The 17,714-nt window shown below is 47.4% G+C and overlaps 2 protein-coding genes and 1 long non-coding RNA gene across 6 annotated transcripts; 1 reads left to right on the top strand and 2 right to left on the bottom strand.

The window, feature by feature from the left end:
* Positions 1 to 779: 779 nt before the first annotated feature.
* COX14 (cytochrome c oxidase assembly factor COX14) lies at positions 780 to 6,400 on the bottom strand. The gene is made up of 2 exons (XM_081311205.1): positions 6,246 to 6,400; positions 780 to 1,197 (listed from the first exon to the last, which is right to left on the bottom strand). The coding sequence occupies exon 2, from the start codon at positions 1,187 to 1,189 to the stop codon at positions 1,016 to 1,018; it is 174 nt and encodes a 57-aa protein (XP_081167331.1). The 5' UTR covers positions 1,190 to 1,197; positions 6,246 to 6,400; the 3' UTR covers positions 780 to 1,015.
* Positions 6,401 to 6,598: 198 nt separating this feature from the next.
* LOC308658483 lies at positions 6,599 to 17,127 on the top strand. 3 transcript variants are annotated; one of them, XR_014024181.1, is made up of 4 exons: positions 6,725 to 6,857; positions 6,954 to 7,130; positions 9,789 to 9,924; positions 16,978 to 17,127. It is a non-coding gene; the product is annotated as an uncharacterized lncRNA (long non-coding RNA). The 3 variants fall into 3 exon arrangements; XR_014024179.1 differs by lacking the exon at positions 6,954 to 7,130 and having other exon boundaries at positions 6,599 to 6,857; XR_014024180.1 differs by having other exon boundaries at positions 6,599 to 7,130.
* On the bottom strand, positions 7,215 to 14,953 carry GPD1 (glycerol-3-phosphate dehydrogenase 1). Of its 2 annotated transcripts, XM_081311203.1 has the most exons (8): positions 14,798 to 14,953; positions 14,113 to 14,290; positions 13,179 to 13,319; positions 12,452 to 12,590; positions 11,963 to 12,075; positions 10,566 to 10,799; positions 10,246 to 10,352; positions 7,215 to 9,080 (listed from the first exon to the last, which is right to left on the bottom strand). In XM_081311203.1, exons 1-8 carry the CDS (start codon positions 14,896 to 14,898, stop codon positions 8,984 to 8,986), a joined length of 1,110 nt encoding a protein of 369 aa, XP_081167329.1. In that variant the 5' UTR covers positions 14,899 to 14,953; the 3' UTR covers positions 7,215 to 8,983. The 2 variants fall into 2 exon arrangements, with proteins under 2 accessions (XP_081167329.1, XP_081167330.1); XM_081311204.1 differs by lacking the exon at positions 14,798 to 14,953 and having other exon boundaries at positions 13,179 to 13,407.
* Positions 17,128 to 17,714: the final 587 nt, after the last annotated feature.

Genomic DNA, 17,714 nt, shown 5'->3' with positions numbered 1-17,714 from the left:
GGTGGCACACACCATGGTAATCCCAGGGACTTGGGAGACTGAAGTCAGAAGATTACAAATTAGAGGTCAGTTTCAGCAACTTGGTGAGAAGCTATTTCAAAATAAAAAATAAAATTCTAAATGGAATAATGGCAAGACTCTTCATAGTAAGGTTTTACTTAAATGCAGTGCATTTTATTTCAAATCTTTACATTTCTGGAAGACTTAGAAGTTGATTCCCTGTGCAGTAGTATAGTTCAAAACTTATACTAATTCTGCACCCGATGGGATATTTACTATATATGCTTCCTGAAAGCCTTTATTTGGGGAATTATCCCTCTTTCACTTCATACAGTTTTATTGGGGCTGTCAAACAAGGGACTCTGTCTTCCTAACAAAGAGGTAGGTACAAGTATAGTCATGCTGACCAGAGTATCCCATTCCCTAGACAGTTATTGGTCCACGAATAGTCACAGTCCAAAGAGCTTAGTTTTTTTTTTTCAGGGGATTTATATAAAATCTGGGACAGGGGCTGAAGGCATACCTCAGTGGTAGAGTGCAAACTTAGCATGCAGAAGTTTCAATCTTAAGCACCAAAAATAAATAGATAAAAACTATAAACAAATACTGGGACAGTCTTTTTCTGAGATCATGAGGGTTAATGCTACTGTTGCTAAAAACTCTCTCTCATTATTCATGAAATGAATATTGAGCTCTCTAGTCTATGAAAACCAGTAGTCAACACTCTACTTCTGTGGTCCATACATTTATTTGGGTAAACAAAAACGCCAAGACACAGATATGACAACATATTTAATTCTGTGGATATACTTCACTCTCACATTCCTATTATGATTCAATAGCCTCCACCACAACTGTCAAAACTGTCAGTACTAGAGAAATCATGGGTACTTTCTTCAGCAGAGACTGAAAACCATCAAGGCTCTAGTCCTCTCAATCTGAAAATGATTATAGGAAAGTTCTTTCCAAAGCAAGCCTCAGGCCTCTGTGTTCAAGAGTAAAAGTGCCTCCAGCTCTATAGGACTCCTGAGGTCTTCTGTTCTTCCGCAGCCTGGCGCCGGGCACTGCGCAGTTGGAAGTAGCGGTAGGCTCGGACACTGCAGAGGTAGCCCCCATACACAGTGAGAAGCATCATGGAGGTAGAAAAGGTCTTGTAGCCAATGTCAGCTAGCTGCTTGGCAGTTGGCATGTTGTCCCCTACAAAGACAAATTGGATTTAAACCCCAGGATAAGGTCTTATCTACCCAGTCCATCTCCCTGTGTAGGGCATTCCATAACTTATGGGCCTTGCTTAGTCTGTCTGTACTCTATATGGAAAGGCCACCAAGTGTAAGCAGTCTAATAAGGATACTAGACATCACTTGGAAACTCTGATTCAAAAGGGCAGATATTTTCATATAAACAGACATTGCTAGGGAATGTTGCTTAGTGGCAGAGCGTTTGCCTAGTACACACAAGGCCACAGGTTCAATCCCCAATACTGCAAAAAGAGAGATACAGACACCAGGCTAGAACTGGGTGCATATGAATACTATCACAGCTAATGGCCCTCCATATCTGTGGAGAGAAGTGACTGATCCACCCAGAACTGTTCTTAACTGGTACATTACTTACAGCATGCACCAGTTTTTTTTTTTCTGGCTTATAGAAAACTAATGGAAATAGCCAGGGTTTAAACATTTGCAGTAAATTATTCTCTTAGGAGGATCAAATGGGAATCTTTCAGGCAATATCCAATTTTTTTCCCCCATAAAAACAATCTTAGGGGCTGGGGCTGTAGCTCAGCGGCAGAGTGCTTGCCTTGCATGTGTGAGGCACTGGGTTCAATCCACAGTGCCACATAAAAACAGACAATTAAAATAAAGGCATTCTGTTCATCTACAGCTACAAAAAAATTTTTTTTTAAAAAATCTTAGGCTGGGCATAGTGACACATGCCTGTAATCCAAGCTAATCGGAAAGCTAAGGCATGAGGATTACATGTTCAAGGTCAGACTCAAGAACTTAGAAAGACCCAGTCTCAAAATAAAAAATTAAAAAAGGGCTGAGGATGATGCTCACTGGAAAAGGGCCCCTGAGTTCAATCTCCAGTACTGCAAAAAAAAAAAAAAAAAAAAAAAAGTACACACACACACACATCTCCATACAGTGGTTAGGTTTCCAAGTTAAGTCTTAAAGCAGGTTTTTTGTTTTGTTTTGTTTTGTTTTGTTTTGGCACTAGAGGTTGGATCCAGGGACACTTTACTGATAAGCTAAATCCCAAGTCCCTACCACCTTTTTAAAATTATTTTTTGAGACAGGGTCTCACTAAATTGCACAGGGGCTTGCTAAATTGCTGAGGCTGGCCCTGAACTTGGAATCTTCCTACCTGAGCCTCCAGAGTCATTAGGATTATGGGAATGCGCCACCATGCTCGGCTAGGATAAGTTTCTTTCAACAAAAAATTGGGGGCCAGGTGTGGCAGAATGTGCCTGTAATCCTAACTACTCGGGAAACTGAGGCAGGAGGATTACTTGAGCCCAGGGATTTAGGGCCTACCTGGGAAACATTGAGACTCCATATCAAACAAACAAAAAGTCAAAAATCTGAAATAAAATAAACTCAAGATTAGCTGGTTCAGGGAGCCTAAGGTAAGGTAAGAGACAAGTGCATGCTTCTCAGGGTGAGTCCTAAGGAATGAACATTGACTTGAGGACAGATCCCAAGATGAGCTGAGGCACAGCTTCTTAGAATTACAATTCCACTATGGCAAGAGACATTAAAGAAGATCAGAGGAAGAAAACCAAATGACAAAAGTTCAAAATGACAAAGGGATGTGTTCAGATTATGACCTCAAACTGTGCATGAAACAGTGAAGAAACATAAGCGCATAGGCCACTACCCTAAGGTAGTAAACAAGGACCTGACAGAGACTGCAGCCAGAAGGTTTCACTCAACCTTTACTTCAATTATTTATTTACTTATCTACCTGTTTGTTTATTTATTGCAGTAATGGGGACTGAATCCAGGGGCACTTAACCACTGAGCTATTCCTCCAGCCCTTTTTCTTTCTCTCTTTTTTTAAGAAATATTTTTAGTTATAGATGGACACATACCTTTATTTTATTTATTTATTTTTATGTGGTGCTGAGGATCAAACCCAGTGCCTCACAAGTGCTAGGCAAGTGCTCTACCACTAAGCTACAACCCCAACCACTGCTTTTAGTTTTTGAGACATGGTCTCGCTAAATTGCCCTGGTTGGTCTCAAACTTTTTTTTTTTTTTTGTACTGGGATTGAACTCAGGGGAGCTTTACCACTAAGCTACATCCCATTTATTTATTTATTTGAGGCAGGGTCTCACTAAATTACTGAGATTGGTCTCAAATTTGTAATCCTCCTGCCTCAGTCTTCCAAGTAGCTAAGATTACAGGTGTATGCCACTGAACCAGGGTGCACTTAGTCTTTCTCCTGCTATCTCCCCTAACCTGGCCAGAAGCTCAGTCTCTTTGAGGGGCTGGAGGGAAAGAGCTGGAAGCATTCATCAGCCAACAAAGGAATAGGATGGTGTGGCTCCTCCTAGAGAGTAATACAAGACCAACTAACAAACACAAACCTGTATCTAGAATCTCACTTAATTCTCTGGTCTAATCCATCCTGAGGCTGCTCCCATTTTCAAATTAGCAAAAACTCTTCACCAAACTAATGCAGAAGAAATGGATAGGACAGATGCAAAAGCTACTTTATAAATACAGGATTTAGCAACTGAATGGAATACGGCAAAACTGAAAATATCTCCAAGTTAAGAAACTCTGTAGATTGGGATATTGTTCACAGAAATAAGCACAAGAGGGGCTGAGGATACAGCTCAGCTGTATATCTAAGGATATAGCTCAGCTGCTTGCCTTGTATGCACAAGACCCTGGGTTCAATCCCCAGCACCAAAAAAAAAAAAAAAAAAAAAAAAAAGAGGAGAAAGGGGTATGCATATTGTGTATTAACAGTGAGAGGTGGTGGTGTCAGTCAAGATCAAAGGGGCTGGAGGCTTGTGTCTTAATGATGACTGCCTACCATATGCAAAGCCCTGGATTCCAATGCCCAGCACCACAAAAAAATAAAATAAATAAATCCTGAGCTGGTTTGAACATAATAAAATTAAAATGTAATTTTCATGTGCTGATGTTTATGTTCTTTTTTTCTTTGTGTATCAGGCAAATGTAAATAAGAATCTGGATAGATCTTGGGAGAGAAGGCTATATATGAGATGCAGATGAAGGTAACAAGTGATACCAAAGCAGGGGATAAGACCAGAAAGAAATAGGCCAAGGAAGCAAGTTTGATGAAAGAAACAATTAAGAAGATAAGGTATATAGGAAATTCTAGAAATATCTACATCTCCCTTAAAGGTTGAAAATTACTGATATATCAAAATTATTGCCACTGGCAGAAGTGTGCTATATCTTTCCAATGTATTTGACCAGAATAATAGTTGGAAATCCCTACTGCAAAACACCAGGAGGAGCCGTAAGTGAGCCTGCATGGTAGCACATGCCTGTGATCCCAGTGGCTCAGGAGGCTGAGACAGGAGGATGTGAATTCAAAGCCAGCCTCAGCAAAAGCCAGGCACTAAGCAAATCAGTGATACCCTGTCTCTGAATAAAATATAAAAAATAGGGCTGGGGATGTGGCTCAGTGGTCCAGTGCCCCTAAGTTCAATCCCCGGTACCAAAAAAAAAAAAAAAAAAAAAAAGACTGGGGCTTGGTGGCACATGCCTCTAATCCTAGCAGCTAGGGAGGCTGCAACTGGAGGCTTGTGAGTTCAAAGCCAGCTTCAGCAATTTAGCTTGACTCTCAGCAACTTAGTGTCTAAAAATAAAAAAATAATAAAAAAAGGCTAGGGATGTGGCTCAGTGGTTAATTGCTTCTAGGTTCAATCCCCAGTACCAAACAACAAAAACCATGAAGACTGATCAGGAGGGACCACTGCTTGGGAACAGGCAACTAGGTCACTGGTAAGCCTATGGCAGAAATCACTTTAGTCACTGAACTGGAACAGGCGGTATAGGCATCGAGAGCACAAATTCTCAGTCATGGCCCCAACAGGCCTATGAACCCCTCAACATTCAAATGTCTAGCATTTTTCCAGAACAGAGAAAAACAGATAATTAGAAGGATCAGAGAAAAACAGATAATTAGAAGGATTTGCCCCAAAGATAAGAACTGATGTTCTTGTGGTTTGCTCCTTAAGGGAATGGGAATTACAGAGCAGTACTCACAAAGGCAATAAGATTAGGAAAATTCTAGTTTTGTTTTTATTGGTAAGTTAGGTTTGAATATGTTTTAAAGAGTGAAAAGGTGGTGGCTTAACTAAGGATAAAAAAAGTGAAGTGGTAGAAAGAGAACTAGATTGAGAATGGTGGAGGAAAATGAAATCAGAAGCCTATGCAGTAGGATTAACCTTGGAAATGAAGGAAACTTTTGAAACTAGCAGGATAATGTTCTCATGTAAGGGGAATCCATTTTTTCAATAAATCACAAAGCTAGGTCTGTTCTGAAATGGTGGAGATGGACGGCAGATTTCAGAAAACTAGGAAAAAACTATCCGAAGAATCATTAAGGAAAATGCCATACGGATGCAATTTGCAAAGGCTCTTCTCTTTCTGCCCTCTAAACATAGGAGGATTTCAAGGTTCAGATTTCTCCTCCGGTAAACTCATTCCCTCGAATGGATCTATCACATAGACCTAAATGCACTTGTTTATCTCCTACTAGAAACATGGAGCACACATGCTATGGAATGCCGCAAATAAAATACAGCTTTTGTCTAAAGGAGCTCATGCAGATTTGCTATGAATCCTATATATTCTGTCACTCAAGGTAGAAGACGGTGTGTGAGCAGATGCGAAGAGGCACTATGCGAAGAGGCAGAAGGGTGTAGGGGTGAAGCTATCTTCTTAGAAAAGTGGGGAAGATTTACACCAGCGAAGAAGAGGGACTGTGACTCAGGTAGCATTTGTAGTCGCAGCCTGAGGGCCCATGCGCCAGGCAATAACTGAGGTTTGACAGAGCTAGCCCTACGAGTAGCAAGGCTGACCTACGGCTTCAAGGGGATTGGGCAAGCAGCCGCGCAGCAAACGCGCGTAGGATCTCAAGGGCACAGAAGCCCACAAACAGGCGGGTGGGGCGGTGGAGTTAGCAAGCGCCGGCCCAGGTGGCCGCGTCTTCCGTGGGATCGGCGGCCCCTGCTCAACCCTGGCCAAAGGCGTACCTGGATGCTGCAGCTCCCTCGAGTCCAACCCAGACCTCCGCAGGCTACGTCTCGCTGCCACGGCCTGCACAACACCTAAGCAACGCCGAAAGCGACGCCCGGAACCAGACTCGTGCGGGTGAAGGCCCAGGAACCACTTCGAACGCCTCAGCTATTGGTGAGGAAAGCGGCCCTTCTCCCCGCCCACTCGCCCGGCTTGGCCTCTAGGGTTAGTTCCCCGAAGCTGGCGAGCGGACCGGCGCCGGACCCGCACAACCCCGCCCACTGAGGCGGGAACCCTCGCCTGTCACGCCTCACGCTGGTGGCCAGTTTTGAAATTCGGCTTCCGGGTCAAGTCGCTCTTGCTACGCATCCTCAGACGAGCTTTCCTCACGTTATGAATTATGGGAGTTGTGGATAATGCTCCATTGAGAGACTATCTTTGGTGGCTTAAACTCGGGAACCGGAATTTATGATGCCCAGACACAACCAATCCCAGCCTTTGGTGCGGTGACGTCTCTGGTAGCTAGGTGGATTCGCTCAGAGCCAGCCCCGCCCCGGCAGGTGGACCGCGCGCCCCCTAGAGCCTGGAGCGTCCCTCTCCTGGGCGGTCGGGCTGCGGACCAAGCTCAGGTAGGGACGTGACCCGCGCCGCAAGGCCATGACCATGAAGTGAGCACGAGGGGTGACTCTATAATGTTTCTGCCCCTTGCGTGATCCCATTTGTAGGTGGCATGCTAAAGCCCCTAAGAAGCTCTGGGAAGACTGGATGACTGCTTAGGGAGAGATGGGTGTGAGGGGCTTTGCCGGTGAGGAGGACAGAGGAGAGGACTGAGTAGGCCCCATTGCTGGGGCCCTGGAATAACTGATTATCGACGAGGGGTTTCCTTTTTCATTTGTCCCCTGGTAAGAGTGAAAACACATATGTGGTGATACAGGACAGGGAACGCATTACCACATGCACTGAAGCCCCTTCCCCAACTCGTACTGTTTCTGGAAAAAAACAATGCTTTATTGGGTGGTCAAGTGGCCTGATAGAAAACCTCAGATTCACAATTGACTATGGACTGAACAGAAGTAGGCAAAGGTATTGGAAGCTGTCTTTGCTCCACCTTAACCTCCTCAAGGGCAGCTCTGGATTCACACAGTACCCAGACGTGGGCCCAGCCAGACCTGGGATGACTGCCTGCACTTTCCTGGCCTGATACAGGCAGCTGTGCCCTACACTTGGTAAGTCTGAATTCTCAAATTTTAGGAGCCAAGAGGAGCCTGACTCCCTAGTTTGTTGGGAAGTAAGGGAGGATTAACATGAAGCTGGCCAGAGTCACAATGTGCCAGGTGCTGCCACACAGGAAGCGGAGACCACTGTTGGACACAGTAGCCTCTCAGCCCTCAGGGACTATTTATAGCTAGGGGAACTGCTGCTGACCTGTGACATTCCCCTGCAGCCACCCAGTCCTGGAACAAGGCCAGTGCAAAGCATACTCCTCTCCCTCCCCCTCCTGTTCTTCCCTCACCCCAGGGCACAGGGTGGTTTTTATTTTCTTCTTCCTCCTTCAATTTCCCAACTGAAGTGCTGATATGGTCAGTGCCTCATGAGGAGGCTTTCACTGGAGGAAGGAGAGCTGGCCTTGGAATATCAAGAACCCACCAGCATGGGAACCTTGTTTAGCCTTTGGGCCAATCTGACCCCAGGTTTCTAGATGCCAGGTGCTGGCTAGCTGTCCTGGCTGCTCTGGGGCAGCTGAGAAAGCTACAGGATTGAGGAGGAGGAGGAGGAGAGGGTAAAGGCAGGGATGTTCTCTGGAGAGATAAACAGCAGGAAGGACCCGGATGACACCTCCCCCAGCTAGAGCTCTTGACAGGGAGGCTGGGCAAATACAAAGGTCACAAAAAGCCAGAGCCCAGTGATCTGAGCTGGCTATGAAAAGGTGTAGCTCTGTCAGCAGATTTAAGTTCCTGCTCCCCAAAGAGGGTTCTGGCAGTTAGGGCCAGTGAGGGAAAGCTTGGAAAGGTCACACAGGGTGGGGAGGAGCTGGCAAAGATCTAGGACCCAGGAAGTCCCTGGGGATAGTAGCAAGTCCCAGGGCCAGAGATGCCAGCATAAAGCAACTCTTGTGCCAGGGCAGCTTAAGGGAGGGGGAAGAGGGATGACCAGAGGTTTCTGAGGATGCAGTTGTTGCTAGGAGAAGCTAGAAAGGGGTTGCTTGAGATCTTTGTATTTTGTTAACAAATACTGAGATCCGTTGATGCTGTGTGGGGCCTGGCAGAGGTCAGCCAAAGGATCTATGGCACCTATATCAGTTCAGACACCCAGACCCCTCCCTGGCAGCCCTTGCCTCATCCCTCCTATGCTAAGGTACTTCTTTTAGCCACTTAATTCGTCTTGGGGGCAGGTTCCTGGTCTGTGTGAGGCAACAACTGGCAGCCCTTGCCCTGACGCACTCTCCTCCCACCCTCCCCCGTACACATTCCTAGAGCAGGCAGCACTGAGGCTTGATTCTGCGCCTCCCAGAAGACAAGGAGAAAGCTCCACATCTGCAGAAGGACAGGGCAGCTCCATTTCTGGCAAGAGGCTCCAGGCTTCAGGCAGTTAGGATCTCCAGGTGTGTAGCTGACCCACTGCCTTTTGTCTTCCAGTGAAAAGCTGAGAAAACTGCTTGGTGAGGAGTCCTGGAGATCCTGGTGACCAGGTGCCCCCAACTTCTAATTGTGTCAAATGGGAAAAAGGAGCTGCCTGTTCTGGGTCTTTGCCCCATTCACATGTGTTCTGGATGATTCTGCAGGCAGCGGATAAATTCACCCACTGGCTGGCCCTCATAGCATACTTTGTAGACAGCCACGAACAGGGGGAACCTAGAGTTTCGGGGAAAGGCAAGGCTTAGTTTCCCACTCTTCACCCTTCCTCCCCCACTCAACATTCACTGCCTAACCTGCACTCCTCTACCCTCCCGCCTCAGAGCTCAGGCTGACTCTGGCTCTCAATTTCTACCTGCTGAGTATCTGAACTCCCCAGCCCTGGGTTATAGGGTCAGGTTACTACCTGCCCTGCTCTGTTTCATATTAACTTGTCTACATGCTTCCTTGGCTTTAAGTTATTTCCCCCCATCCCCCACCTCTCTGAGCTTCAGTGTCCTCAACTGTAAAATGGGGATAATATGACAAAGTAGTAAAAATATGAGAGTTTTTCCCCCCTTTGACACTGGGGCTTGAACTCAGGGCTGTTTTTACCACTGAACTACATCTCCAGTCCTTTTTATTTTTTATTTTGAGACAGGATCTTGCTAAGTTGCTGAGGGTCTCAATAAGTTGTTGAAGCTAGCCTTGAACTTACAGTCCTCCTGCCTCAGTCTCCCTGGCTGCTGGGATTAAAGGCATGCACCATAGTGCCCAGCCAAAGTAGTTAAAGATATGATTATATACATGAAGATTTGATTATGCATTATGTGAAGGTGTCAATAAATGCCATTTTCCTTCTTGTCCTCCCCTCCCATCACCTTTACCCAAAGCCATGAACTGTTCTGATCCTATTTCATTTTCTCTTTTTCTATGATTATTTCCCAGGCCAACTGAACTCTGTTCTGCTCAGCCCACTGTCTGTGCTCCCTGGAAAGGAGAATCTTGAAGCAGAACCCATTCTCAATCAATACCAAGGATGGGATGCAGAGGACAGAGGGCTGATGGGGAGTTGGACAAAGAGGTGAGACAATCAGATGAGCTTATTCCTGCCCCAGAGCTCTAACCCTTAAAGCAGAGGACAAGGAAGAAAGGATAAAAAAGGGAGGCTATTCAGAGAGGTCCAAGTAATGAAGTATAAAAGAGCACTAGACCAGAATGAACTCCAAGGCCGTGAACTGGCTGGGGAGAATAGGTAGTCCAGATTTTAACCTTGAAACAGAAGGTTACAGTTCCTTCTCTACCCACTTCACAGATAGTGCAAAGTTCAAGAAGGCGGTTCAAGAACAGGGACCGCTCTTGGCTTGTGGCTCCCTCAGCCAGGAAGGCTATATAGCACACTTACTTGTCAACCAGGCCCTTATGCTGAAGGATGCTGTGTAGCTCTCGGGCTGTCTGGGGCCCCTGCAGCTTCTGCCCATTCAGCATCTCTTTCTCAAGCTGTTCAATGGACTGTAAAGAAAACAGGCCACATGTATGGAGGTGGGAGAGCAGGTCATCCATATGGAAAGTTGGGCTCAAATGGGCTGTGGGGTTATACGGGGGAAAAACGGGTAGGAATGTCTACAACAATATTAATGTTTGTGCTCAGGAGCTGCCAGCTAAGTGCTTCTACCTTGATGCCAGCAGGGACCACCCTCTATTCCCCCTGTTCCCAGGGCCCACCTTTCCAGTGCGAGCAAAGGCCTCAGCCACCTTGCGGTTCCGCCCTCCGTAGCAGGTAGTGATGAGGTCAGCAACGCCACAGCTCTCCAAGAAGGTGGCAGAGGACACTGGGCCTTGGCAGAAGAGCTTAGCAAAGGCAATCATCTCCATGAGCCCCAGCCGGATCACTGCTGCCTTGGTATTGTCTCCAAAGCCTAGCCCATCACAGAAGCCAGCCCCAACAGCCACTATATTCTTTGGGGAGTAGAAGGCATGAGTGAGGAAGGACACCTTCCAGTGGCCCATCTGGAGCCCTCAGTACCTGCCTCATGCTCCCCACATTAGCTATAACACACCCACCAAGTAAATGAAGGAAGCATAAGGGTTCCTGAATCATGTCCACGTTCTGGTTTTCCTACTTGCTACACCTTTTTTTCCAGTACCAGTGATTGAACTCAAAGGTGCTGAACTAGTGAGCTGCATTTCAGACAGGGTCTCACTGAGTCACTTAGTGCCTGGCCATTGCTGGCTTTGAACTTTGATCTTCCTGTCTCAGCCTCCTGAGCTGCTAGGATTACAGGTGTGCGCCACTGCGCCCGGCCTACTAATTTTTTTTTTTTTAAAGACAGGTTCTGGCTAAGTTGCTGAGACTGACCTCAAATTTATAATCCTCCTGCCTCAGCCTCCAGAGTTGCTGGAATTACAGGCATGAGCCACCCCACCTGGTCCACTTGCTGTACCTCTTAACCCCACCCCATGTTACATCCCTAAAGACATTTTCTGAAAGCCATTTTTTCTCCAGGGGACCCTTTCATCCATGACCATTCTTTTCTATTCCATAGTCATATACATAGTTGTGGATCCATAGTTATTGCTCTTTTTTTTTTTTTTTTTTTTTTTTTTTTTTGATACTAGTGATTGAACTCAGGGTCTCACATGTGCTAGACAAGTATTCTACCACTGAGCTACATCCCCAAACCTTTTTTTTTTAATTTTTAATATTATTTTGAGGTAGGATCTTACTATATTGCTGAGGCTGCTCTTGGATTTGTGATCCTCCTGCCTCAGTCTCCCAAGTCGCTGGTATTACAGGCATGCAGCTCCTTGTTTAGTTAGGATCTCTTGTCTCCCATTGGCTTGGGCATCTCTTCTTCCCCTTGGACCACCCCCTGCAGCCTGTCCCACAAGGGGCTCTCCGGGGAAAGGAAGAAGGCTCCATAGGCTGATGGTGAAAATCAGCAGGCCTGAGTGCCCCTGGTTTTACTTCTGCAGTTCCTCCTATGTATGTGAGATTTGGTGGGGAAAGGGAACAGCTGCCTATGAGTGAGATCTGAATACTGGCAGTCTTTTAGAGCTAAGCTGGGCCTTCCTTTGGAACCTTCTTCCCATCTCAGTAGCTACTTCTGTGCCCCTCTCACCTTTAAGGCCCCACAGATCTCTACTGTGTCAACCTCTTGTACCACTGTGATACGGAAATTGGGTGTCTGCATGAGCTCTTTCAGAAGCTGTCCCTGGACTGGGTCCTTGCAGCCTAAAATGAGGAGAGAGCAAGACTTTCAGAGGGGGCTCATTTTTGGTTTTGTTTTTTGAGACAAGGTGTCACTATGTTGCTCAGGCTGACCTAGACTCCTGGGTTCAAGTGATCCTCTTGCCACAGCCTCCCAAGTAGCTGGGACTGTTGGCATGTGCCACCACACCCAGAGAAGGGGGGACTCTTGACTATTCTTCCCACACCTGTCCGAGGCAGGATCTGCAACCCCTTCCCTGGGGGTGTCCCAACCCTCCCTCACCTCTTATGTATCTTCCTTTTCCTGCCTGGTAGAAAGAGATGGCTAAGGGGCTGGCGGGGAATTTGGGGAGAGGAAGCACTAGAGCTTTGTGATGCATGGGTTGGGGAAGGCTCTCACCAATGGTGGTCTCACAGAACTTCTCATCAGCCACCTCGCTGGCAATGTTGGCCCCCATCAGCACGCTCATGGGGATGCCAAGGCGTTCCCCAATCACTTCAGAGATGAGCTTCAGCCCATTGGGGCCCTCGTCTACCCCCTGGGCACAGGATGAAGCTCAGGCCAGCTGCCCTTGATAAACCATTTGAGGGCTTCCCACCCAGAAATCCTACCCCTTACAAATACACTGTTTATCAGTGTACCTCCCCACCAGTCCTGCCCCATTCCAATCCCAATACAGTTTGCTGTGAGGAAGGTAGACAGTGGTGAAAAACCAATCCATCAGAAAAGCCCTTCCATGCACCTTCAATAACCTACCTCTCCAAGGCAATGTTTCTCCTCTAAATCCCTAAATACCTCCCTCCTTTACTGTCCCGAACCAACTGCTAGCCCAGTCACTGCTCCAAACCAGCTCCCTTGCATACTCCTCAATCCTCCCCACTTCTCATATCCTTGAAGCATCCCTTTATCCCTAAGGCTTCTGCCTCCAAATGAGTCCTTATCTACTTCCCAGCTTTCCTTCAGCTGTAACTCACTACTTTCTTAATCCTCTCCAAAGCCAACTCCTCTCTTCTCTCTGGGAACTTTTGGCTTACTTCTGCCATTTTCTTTTCTACTTGCTTCATCCACCCTGAACCCCACAATAGTTAGCTGCACGCCCCCATCCACATGAAGGTGTCCCTGGCACCTTAATAAGAGACATGCCAATGGCGTTGGCCTTCAGGTGGCCCTTGAGCTGGTCGCAGATCTTGCCGATGAACTGGTGGGGCACCACAAAGATGAGGATGTCAGCATCTGCTGCAGCCTGGACCACATCTGGTATAGCCACCTGTGGGGTGACCAGGTGCTTGTGGGTTTGGCAGACCACTGCTAGCCCCCAGGGAACTCTATTCAGCAGTCTAGGAGCCAGAGTGAGACTGAGAAGAGGGAGAAGAAAGAGTAGTTTGGGACTGAATCTGGGAGGATTGAATTTAGGAAAATCCAACCTTCACTGCCCCTCTGCTTCAGCTGACCTGGATTTCTGGAACTCTCCCCCCAGCACGCTCCTGGCCCTTGGCTATGGGACTGTGAGGGAGGCCAAAGGCAGCCTGGGCTTGGCAGGAGGAGAAGCCAAGTAAGATTTCATCATCCTGGGGCCCCAACTGGGAAGAGAGAGCCCTTTTCCTCTCTTGCCCCCCCATTTCCAGGTGGGGAAGAGAGCTATATCAATTTGACCAAAGACCAAAAGTCCAAGGAGCAGCTTCCAAATCTGCTAATAATCCAGTGAATGAGTAACAGGATTAGAGCCTGAGGCAGGCACTGCTGGGACCCTAAATCTGGGAGTCTGAGAACCAGTCTTTGGTTGTCATGGAAACCAGCTTAGGCACCTCTTCTCTGACTCTTCCCCCTGGAATCCTGTAAGAAAGAGGAACTGTGCAAATTCTCCTCAATCCCAGAAAGTGCCCAGGGAGCAGTTTGGAGTCTACATGGGAGTGCCCTGTGCCCACAGAAGCCCTTCTGAGACACTTTTCAAGTCCAACTTGTACCTGAAGTGTTCCCTTTCAGCAGGAGGCTCCTGTAGATAAAATCTGGGCACTGACCATCTGGACTTCCTCCCTTCCTTGCAGGAGGTTGAGGCTTACCACGTTTGGGGGCAGCTTGTGCCCTGGCAGGTATTTGACATTCTCATGCTGAGTGTTGATGATCTCTGTCAGCTTTCTGCCCCCAACATCTTCCTCAAACACCCACATGGTCACCCGGGCGTCAAAGTGTGCTAGCTGGGCAGCATTTGCGCCCACAATCTTGGCAATGGCTGAGCCCCTGGGGGTTTGGGGAAAGTACAGGAAAGTGAGGAGTGGGGTGTGAGGGAGGAAACAGTGGCAGGGGATGGGGTAGCACCCACCCACTACAGGGCCTTATAGCAGCCCTCCAGATTATTTTTTTCATCACCCCCCACCCCACTCCTATGACAAGTGAGTCTCTTGTGACCTGGCAATAGAGGAGACTCAAGTCTGTCTCACACTTTGCTGCTGGAGAAGAGGAGCAGCCTTCTGGTTCCATTCCCCAAACCTAAGCAGCTCTTCAGGCAGAGAAGGGAGCATTCTGTTCACTTCCATTGATGAACAGGTGCAACTGCCCAGGCAGGCACAGCCTGGGAGGTGGGTCATCTGTCCTGTGCCTGTAGGCAATGAGGACAGCAGCAGGGGACGAACAGGAACCAGATATATTTTCCAACCACTTTGCCTCCTGCCCACCCAGCTTCCTTCCTTAACCCCTCTCTTCTTGGGGGAAGCCACCCTTCCCCCGTGGTCCTTGACAGCCACTTACCAGTTGCCAGAGCCTACAATACAGACTTTCTTGCTGGCCATGGTGTCACTTCTCTGCCCAAGCAGTGCCGGCTCAGAGCATTTAACTCCGCTACCACGCATGGGTGCAGCCAAGCCCCGCCTCCAGGGGTGGCTGAGAAGCTGGCGCCCAGGGAGATAGAGAGTCTGGCAGAACCAGGGAAAGGGTAGAGACAGGTGGGGGGAATGGGAATGGGGCAGAGGCCAGGCTGGTTTTTCCTCTTGGCTTTGCAGATGACATTGCTAGCGAATTTCTTTGGCCCCAGCCCACTTTTCCACCCCCTTTGCAATGGTCTCATTTTGAGTTCTGTCAAGAAATTGCCCAGATAAGGACAAAGTGATTGTCCCCCCTCACTCCCTTCTTTTCCCAGCACTGAAATAAATTGTATTTAGCCCTAGTAGCAGATTTGAGAATGCTTTCTTTTCAAAGGTAGGAATTCTCTAACCTCCACTCCTGGCACATACCCTCCTAGGACCAGAGTTGCTCTAGTTTTATCCTCAAGCAACCTTACAGTAGCTCTATTGCAGGGATATGAGTGAGGGGGTTGGTGAATGTGGGTCCACTTCTAAGGATGAAACCACATATAAGTAAGGGCCTGCTTTCTTTGAGGGCAACCCAGCCCAAGGGTGATAAGAGCCTCCAAGGGCACTGTCATCTTGGTAATCTCAGGGACTCATGGATGGGCCTCTCAGACAATCTCCACCTGAGTGTCTTCTAGGCAGGGAAGGCAGGAAGGGCCAAAGTCAGAGAACTCTAATGCCATGTGGCCCAGAATTCTTGTAGACTTATGGAAGACAAGGAGAGACAAGGCAGCCAAAGTGTACACTGCTCTTGAGATCAAGGCTTTGGGATCGCTGCAATTTCTCCTCTTGGGTTTTCAAGTACCACATTAGGGTCTTCTGCAGGTTAACACATAGTTTGCAGAGACCAGAAATGGAGAGGGAGGTGTGACCTGGAGCAGCAGTTTCCAAAACTCAGGAATAGCTGGAGTTTTTTGGTCTCAGATGCCGTGAAAGAAAGCAGGTATCACTGGGGGACAGAGAGAATGGCAGGAATACCTTCAGCAGTTCAGGTTCTACATTACCCACAGCCATCTGTTTGACCAAGAGGAGGAGGAGCTCCAGTTTCCAGGCTTGTCTAGAGAGTGGAGCAAGAGGCTCCTAACCCTCCAATCTCTGCACCTTGGCCTAGAGGGCAGACGACACTGTGTGCTCACGTGCTGACCTCCTGGGCAGAATGCTCAGTGGGAGTTGCCAACCCTCTAGGCTGCCACTGGCTAGTGACAGTAATAAGCTGTGGGCTAGAGGGGAGTCTGAGTGAAACTAGTGGGTAAGGGTAAGTGGGCAGGAGGTCAAGACTGTGGGTTGTCCAGGGATAGCCCAGTAAGAGCCTGCCATATTCACTTATGAACAGGGAGTTCCTATAAGGGAAACATACAAGAAATCAGCAGGGGATGTCTTCCTTAAAACAAAGTTAGGCCTAATACAGGGCTAGCCTCCCACAGACCACTCGTTCATTGCATTGGCACTGAGAAGAAGGTACCAGTGCCAGGCTGCCAGCTGGGAGCACTGATTATGGGTGATGAAAAAGATGTTTCTGTCCCTGGCACACATTAGGAACTCCAAAAGAATGGACATTTATGCATAAAAATAATCCCCTTGTTTTTGCCTAAATGCTTCATTTCTCATTTTGCCCCTATTGTCATTTTTAGGTAGTGTGGAGACAAAGAATTTGTTCATTTACATAGGAATAAAGAGGGTGCCAAGATTCAGAAATGGCTTGTCACAGGAAGCTATCTGTATCACTAGAGCTCTTTTCCTGAGCACCAACTGTGGATTATTTGCTTGAAATTAATGATTCATCAGCCATTCATTACACATGTAATTAGCCTGGGTAAAAACAGATGCCATTTCAATGTCCTTGACATCAATTTTCTCCACTCTGTTATCACCCCCACAACTCCTCTGCTTTCCCTATCAAGTCTGAGAAACGTCAAGTTCCAGATTAGGAACAGTCATTATCTTTGGTGGGTCTCACTGAACACAAGCGATGCTGGAGTATTCCCATCCATAGAGGCAAAGGATTTTTCTTTTTTTTTTTTTTAACTGCAACTTTAGATGCAGTTACACTCATCCAATGTTCTACTCCCTCTTCTTTAACAGTGGCAGAGGAAAGCAGCGAGCCACCAAGTGGGGAGCAAGAAGAACTGCAAAATTTCATGGTCTTGCTAATGAGGACTCCTACAGTTTGCAAGCTGCCTATCTATGCTGTGTATGGAACTGGGGATTGGACTGGGGGAGCAGGGAGAGGCTTTACTGCTGAGCTACATCCTAAGCCCTTTTTGAGACAGGGTATCACTAAATTGCCCAGGCTGTCCTTAAACTTACAATCCCCTGCCTCAGCAGCTAAAGTAGCTTGGATCACAGGTGTACCCTGGCTTGTTACACTTGTAAAGTTAATGCACTTCCATGCCAATCTTAAGAACTGATAGCTCACTCTGGGGTTCCAGTGGAAAGAGAACAGCTCAGGAAATAAAAATGTCTGCTGCTGCCCAGACCTTGGTGCTGCAGAAAGAAATGGAACCTCTAAAGGAATTTCTGTCAAGCCTAACACACTACAGTCATCTAAGGACTCCAGCCAGGAAGTGGCCTGAGGAGCCAGAGGGTCAAGAGAAAAGATGGCAGTGCCACTCACCTATTAGTACCTAATAAACAGGGGAGCTGAAGCAGGACTCTAAAGATCCAGTGGTAAAGCCCAACAACCCCAAGCAGCAACTCGCCTTCTTGGTCTCTGGGTCACCACTCTCTCAGGTGAGACCAAGCCCACCAGGGAAAAACCTCATTTTCCTTAGAATCCCAGTGCCTGGCATCATAGCTGGCACACAGCAGGTGCTCAATAA

The sequence above is a fragment of the Spermophilus citellus genome (assembly GCF_964194105.1).
Source record: "Spermophilus citellus genome assembly, chromosome: 10".
Classification (NCBI taxonomy): domain Eukaryota; kingdom Metazoa; phylum Chordata; class Mammalia; order Rodentia; family Sciuridae; genus Spermophilus; species Spermophilus citellus.
Note: the sequence above shows the minus strand (reverse complement) of the source record. Positions and strands in the feature narration are given on the sequence as shown.

Coding starts and splice junctions, on each gene's coding strand:
- COX14 (XM_081311205.1), bottom strand. CDS start 1,189: ATGCCAACTGCCAAGCAGCTAGCTGACATTGGCTACAAGACCTTTTCT.
- GPD1 (XM_081311203.1), bottom strand. CDS start 14,898: ATGCGTGGTAGCGGAGTTAAATGCTCTGAGCCGGCACTGCTTGGGCAG. Junction 10,353..10,565: donor CCTTTGCTCGCACTGGAAAG/GTGGGCCCTGGG, acceptor TTTTCTTTACAG/TCCATTGAACAGCTTGAGAA. Junction 9,081..10,245: donor CATAAGGGCCTGGTTGACAA/GTAAGTGTGCTA, acceptor CCGAAACTCTAG/GTTCCCCCTGTTCGTGGCTG.